General features: G+C 29.9%; 1 protein-coding gene across 1 annotated transcript; it reads left to right on the forward strand.

Annotated features, from left to right (window-relative positions):
* Nucleotides 1–1,036: 1,036 nt before the first annotated feature.
* On the forward strand, nt 1,037–6,431 carry LOC139525208 (electrogenic sodium bicarbonate cotransporter 4-like). The gene is made up of 3 exons (XM_071320400.1): nt 1,037–1,123; nt 4,857–4,986; nt 6,263–6,431. Exons 1-3 carry the CDS (start codon nt 1,078–1,080, stop codon nt 6,429–6,431), a joined length of 345 nt encoding a protein of 114 aa, XP_071176501.1. The 5' UTR covers nt 1,037–1,077.
* The last annotated feature ends 482 nt before the right edge of the window (nt 6,432–6,913 follow it).

Here is a 6,913-nt window from a genome sequence, read left to right on the forward strand (position 1 = left end):
GATAGTCTTCTCAAATCAAAGGTAAATACTTTTTACTTTTTTTTTATTTTTGTTGCTCAACAGTTATTCCTTTAACTAAGCATATATTTGGAAAGTGCTGTGTTTGAAAACGTAAAAGGGCCTTTGCTAAGTTTATTTTTTCACAAATGTGTAAATATCATGTATTGCGATAGTCTAAAATTCATTTTACTTTTCCAAATCAATATTCTCTAAAACTTTAAATACTCTTGTCATATTGAAGAAGTCATTTTTAAAAGTAAGTTATATATGCCCAAGCCTTAGGAGCATTGATTATGTAATTTCTAGAGCAATAAGCAAACAATTAATAACAATGATCATGGCTTTAAATTGTTCATAATATTGTTATAATAATTTATATTAATCCATGAATTTTTTAACATGTGTCCCTCAGTCGAAGCTTACAGTTAGGCTAATGCTTTCCACATGCTAACAGAAAGGATTTCAACCAGGGAAAGGAAATCTGATTGTATGGGAAAAATTGTATATTAAATCATTTGCTTTAAATATTTCCGCATTAATCATTTAGCTTATCATGACAGCTTAAGTTGTCAGAGGTGTGAAATATTATCCCCCTTTTTTCTACAATGAAATAATTTGAAAGTTTACTGACATAAATTGTATTTACTAAACATGTGGTTAACTTTAAAGAACTCGTTGAAGTTAATCATATGTGAATTTAATAACTTGAACCGCATACTTTTAAGATATGACAAATCAGAAACCAAAAAAGCTTCTTTGTTATGTAATGTTATGCTCATTCTCCAAATCATCGGTAAACTAGTGTTGCCATAATTCATAATAAAAATAAGAATGGGATGAAATGTTGTTTTCGGTAATTATTCATAAAAAACAAAAGGGAGGACAAATAAGAGATTGAAAAAAACAAAAGTTGAGCATTCGTGATTATTTAAGCAATAATTCGAACAGTTAAAAAGAAATATGCAAAATCAGATAACACTAAGTGATGCATGCTCTCTTACCTTATTAAAGTGCATATTTTTTTAATTTTAGAATCCAAACTTTAAAAAAAAAAGTGTCAAAATAAGAAATTCATCAATGTCTGCAGGTACGAGTGCCAGTGACAGTGGAAGTCACGAGGAACGTAAGTTTTTTTTTCTATATTAAAATCAGTCGCAGCAGCATCATAATTTGCACCTTAACTGATATTTTGAACGCCTTCTGACAGATAAATCTACAAGATTGAAGTTTTTCAAGAAGTAAATACGTAATTTTATGTATCAAAACGCACACTTCTAAGTTGGAGTGTATTATTTTTTGTTTTTGTTTTGCACAATGGTGAACATAAAATAAACTAAAACGTTTTATTGAGTACATATACATGCATGTCATGTTCAGAACAATTTTAGTAATCGGTAAAAACATTTGCAGAATTTTTTAAAACCAAAATGGTGAACGTCAGTTAAGGCTTGTTTGTTAATTCATAAGATCTCAATTTAAACTTTAACGAGTATTGCTTAAAGAACAGTATCAGATTTGACATTGTTACGCCTTTTTTCTTAAAAAAAAAAGCAAAAGAATTTCAAGAAATAAGAAAAATAACAGGATATGTTTAACCATTAGTGACCTACTTTTCTATTTTGAACATACATATAATGTTAACTTACACGCGATTAATTGGTTATGTCACTTTACTACATCTACGTTTACATCACTGAGAAATTGTTGAAACAGTGTCCTTGACATTTTAACATGTATATGTTGTTTCTATAATAACAGTCCAACTTTGATCTGTCATATGAACAAACTTATTACTTGTCCCTTTAGTGTCTTGTTACTTGTAAGGTTTGATTATTTATGAAAAATTGTGTTTTTTTTTAACCAATAGCCATATAGTCATGAATTAGGTAAAGAAAATATTGAGATTGTCTCTAAAAGTTTCATTTAATGATCTTTAATGAGTTGAGATCCAGTTTATTTACATGGTCCATCTAATTAATCTTTTCGTAAAATTATCAGCTATTTTGTTCGAAATCAGATGATTACTTCTGTTTCTTTCCAGGGTTGAACATTCGATAATGTAATGTTCCCATAAGATGTATCAACAATGGCTAGTGTTTAATGATCTTTGATACGTTAAAATACTCATTATAGATACCAAGAACAAAATTTTATATACTTACACCAGACGCGCGTTTCGTCTAAAAAAGACTCATCAGTGACGCTCGAATCAAAAAATGTTTAAAAGGCCAAAGAGAGTACAAAGTTGAAGAGCATTGAGGACCAAATATTTCTGAAAGTTTTGCCAAATACAGCAATTCAATAAATGAAGGTTACAGTAATTAACCAATGTTTCAATTTCTTAAAACTAATCATTATTATTTAATTTCTATTCCAATTTGTTTTGCTTTTGTTTTTGCATTCAAATGGTAAACTGTTGTTTTTTGAAGAGTGATTGAAAAGAAAAACTTTTAAAGGCTAAGAAATTACTATAAAAACAGAACAATTAGGTTATTTCCACCTAAAACGCATATCTTTTAATTGAATATCAAAAGACCCTATGTCACTATTATCTTAAGTTTACAAGTAACAGTTAAACTGCACTTATATTGAATAGATAAAGGGAATTAACTCTCATATAGAATCTCCAGATCACTTTGGTCAAATTATGTTCAATACCCAGAGGCCATACCGAGCACTTTGGAAAAGAAAGGAGTAGGTCCGGTAAGGGCCGATTTTGGCCTCTTTCAGGTTCATCTTACGAAAGATGTTGGACACTTTTTAAACACTTACGTGTCTATTTAAAGATTTCAACTGAATTAGTCATTAAAAACGCTCCGATTCAAGCTTTAATATAAAAAATCTATTAAATATGCCAAAAAACGTCACTTTTCAGATGGTTTTCGTCAAAAATGAAAGTGGCCGCAACCGTGTTCATCCGCAACCTTTATATATGTTATGTATTATCATCAAAAACATCTTACATTTCAATATTATGAATGAACACGATTGCGGCCACTTTTATTTCAGACAGAAACCGTTTAAAATTTAACTAAAATGCTAAAATTGTGAAGATTTCAGTAATTAAGCATGACTTTATGATGCTAGTACCCGATATATGTGCATTGTATTGTCAAAAACATCCCAATATGTATGTAGCAGAAGCATTCTACTTTCCAGTAAAAAGCTAAATGATTACATTTTCACAAGTTTGTAAAACTGCTATATTTGGGGGCCAAAAAGGGGTCTTACAGAACCTACTCCTTTGTTTTTACAGTTGAAAATCGGTACCATTAATAGATCTGTCAAAAATCTTTTTGAAATCTACAAAAGGTGGCAAGAAGGAAAAACAAAAACAAGTTCACAGAACAGTAGATGGTCATTTCACTTTCCCAAATTCATATTTGATAAGAAAAGTAAGTTAAAAGGTTTCATTTTGAAATGTATCAATTTATAGAAAATAGTTTTTATTTACAGAATTCAACATTCCCTATTTCACATTACATTTTATTTCACAATGGTCTCAAAATGCATTGTGTCCATGCAAGTTGAATTGATAAATGGTGACAATTTGTTATTTCTGGTTATAAAAGTGTGTAATCCGATTTATTATCAAAGATTACTTTACACTGAGAAGAAAATATCAGTTTCGAGATATTTGTTATCAAAATTTGTTGTTTAGAATTAAGGAATGAATCTTCCGGCTTTGGCTTTATTTTTTTTATCCTTTTTTGTTGATAGTCATATTTTTAATACGCATTGGATTTTCAAATATTTTGGCCTCGAGCATCACTGAAGAGACATTTATTGGTACCGTTTATTTTATTACATCTAATGTAGGTAAAAAAAGTTAGTTTTTTTCTTCAGTTAACATAAAGTTACTTCCGGTCAACATTTTTTATAGTGCCACACATAATATTTTTTCTATGTACGGTAACTCACCCGTCTCTAATCTAAAATCTGTAAATCACCGATACTAAGCCATTTTATTTCTGTTGGAAAGGGAAATATTAACTGATCTCTTCATAAAAGCATAGTTAGACATCCAAATATTCACTATCGTGATAATGATAGTCGTTTAATTGAAACTATGTGATGACAAATCAATTTTCAGCTTTTTTTATTTCAAAGAAAAACAAAAAGAAAAAGTCCAATTATTGAAAGTACGGGTTAATGTGTACCATGGTCAACTCTGACCATAATATCAATGACCACAACTCAAAATCATGTAACAAAAAATAAATTAAAATGAATGAATGAAATACCGATCTATCTATTCTTTTTTTTTATGCTGACGTAAAACTAAAATGGCGTATTTGTTTTGTATATATTTTCCAATCCAATACAAAAGCTTAAAGCGTATTAACCGTTTAATATTTCGTCCCAAAAAATAATTTTCATGTCAAAAAGTGGTGGGGAAGAACGTATTAGTACAAAATCAAAAGATATTCTAATGAGTCTTATCTAGACGAAACGCGCGTCTGGCGTACTAAATTATAATCCTGGTACCTTTGATAACTATTTACTTTACTACCTGAAATTATTCAGAATAAAATATAAAGATATTTCCTTGGAAAAGGGAAAAAAACATCATTAGAATAATTGTCAGAATAAAATATAAAGATCTTTCCTTGGAAAAGGGAAAAAAACATCATTAGAATAATTGTCAGAAAAAAATATAAAGATCTTTCCTTGGAAAAGGGAAAAAACATCATAAGAATAATTGGACAATTTAATTATCAAATGTTCTAATCATGAGCCTCACGCTGCTCCAAATTAAATAAAGAAATGTTCTTTATACTTAAATTCAATACATTTGTGAATTTCATGTACCCTATTGGTCAAGTATTTAAAATCGATTTCTGGGTTTGTTGCAGGAATAAGAACCATATCTAGATTTGTTCTAGATCTGATCACTCAAAATGATGAAACGACACCAACTGTTTTTTGTCAGTTTGATGCCTTGACAAAGTCGAACGAGGAAGTAATATGGAAGGAGTATGCAAGGTAAAATGCATAGCAACAACGTAATGATACACATAAAGTGCAAAATATAACGAATCTAATTCAAATAGAATTAAAAGGGCTAGTTCAGACATACAGATTCCGTCACTGCACCGAGTGTGTTACGATATTTCTGCACTCGAGACAGTTAAAAATAAACATTTAAAGCACAAGGCTTGTCGAAATTTTGAAAAATTAAAATTTAAATGATGAGAGTGGAGAAATATCGTAATACCCAAATTATAGTAAAGGAATCTGTTTCTCTAATTATTTTAAAGATTTACAGAAATTTCTTCATATATGACATCATCAGGCATTGTCGTCTATAGGAAACATTGACGTCATAATAAAATTTCAAACAATCATATGCCGGGAAGAAATACTTTATTAGTGATGAGAAACATTTTTTCTCACTGATCAAGAAATATTTAAGCACAAAAATCAAAAGAAATTGCATATTCGGACTAAAGTCATGCATAATGTGAGATATTCAGAAATGCGATGCGTCGAAACTGTCTGAACTTTCTTGTTTTTGTTCAACTAAAATTTTTAACAACCAACAAAAATTTGGAAGGCAACGATGGAGCCAGGAAGTGGGAACTAAATTTTCTAAATAACTACCAAAAAAATATATATTAACAAACGTAATTTATTAATCATGGCAATCCAACAAAAAATACCACTTGGCTTTAGTACTCTTCTACACTTACAGTCCTCCATCATTTTTGTTAGCCCTGTGCTAATGAATGATAATAATACTTTTATTATCTCCGCATTTACCTCCATTATGAATGATCAAAGCATATACATGTGTAATATGAAGTCCAGGTTTACTTAACGATCTTTTTACGCGAAACGAATAGCAAAGCCCAGAGGAAATCAGCTATACATCAGAAATTTTAAAAAAAAAGTTGCTTTGTAAATGTAGAAGATTTTGGATCGTTTTTAGATTTATTCACAATTCGCTGAGACATAAGTAGTTGCATACCATGACATATTTAGAAATTGTTGTGAATATTTAAAGATGCATTGATAAACAAAAATACAAAGTGGAAAAAATATCAATGCAAAGATAAACACCTTGTAAGAACGAAACGTACCATGAGTGTATGAAATCATACTAGGTATAAAGAATTAAGATAATATGCATAAATTTGAATATACATCATTTTCTATTGCCTTAGCAAAATCAAGAAAATAAAACAACGACACCCAGTCATTAGTGTCTTTAAAAATGTATTTCATTTTGATAAAATATTAAAACAAATTTCAATTCAAGATGGGTAAAGCATGATGAAGACGTGAAAGAGAATGTGAAACGTTGGTCGAAACCACACAACGCCTCTGTCACATCACACTGTCTTCTTGAGTTAAAGACACAGATGTCAAGTGGAGCAATAACACTTGAGGCTGATGTCAGAAGTTTGGCTGAATTAACTGGCAAGTAGATATAGGTTTTCAGAACGAATATTGAAATGTCATGACAGTCTTTATTTTGCCCATGTTCAGTAACCTGTACGGTGAAAATTTACATTGCGCTTGATGCAGATTCTTTGCCGACGCTTGAGGCCAACATGTTTAATGATCCAAACCGAACTACTAACGTTGAAAAGCTGAAAAGACCAAACAGGACAAAAAAGTAGAAAGGGACTTAGTTTTGATAAACAGAAATCCATTCCTTAAGTTAAAAATTATTTTAGAGAATATACACAAGATCATTTTTACACATTGTATATATACTTTGGAAATTGAACTACCGCTTCATAATAAGAGGTGGTTACGGTGTTACTTAGTTGGTTTAATTTAACATCTGCATTTTAAACAAAAGACCAGTTGTCTTACTAAATGCAATGACATTTCCGATTAATTATCCATAAATCAAATACCATTCCTACATAACATTTATAATCATATTTAAGTTGTAAATATT

Source organism: Mytilus edulis, chromosome 5, assembly GCF_963676685.1.
Source record: "Mytilus edulis chromosome 5, xbMytEdul2.2, whole genome shotgun sequence".
Taxonomy (NCBI): Eukaryota; Metazoa; Mollusca; class Bivalvia; order Mytilida; family Mytilidae; genus Mytilus; species Mytilus edulis.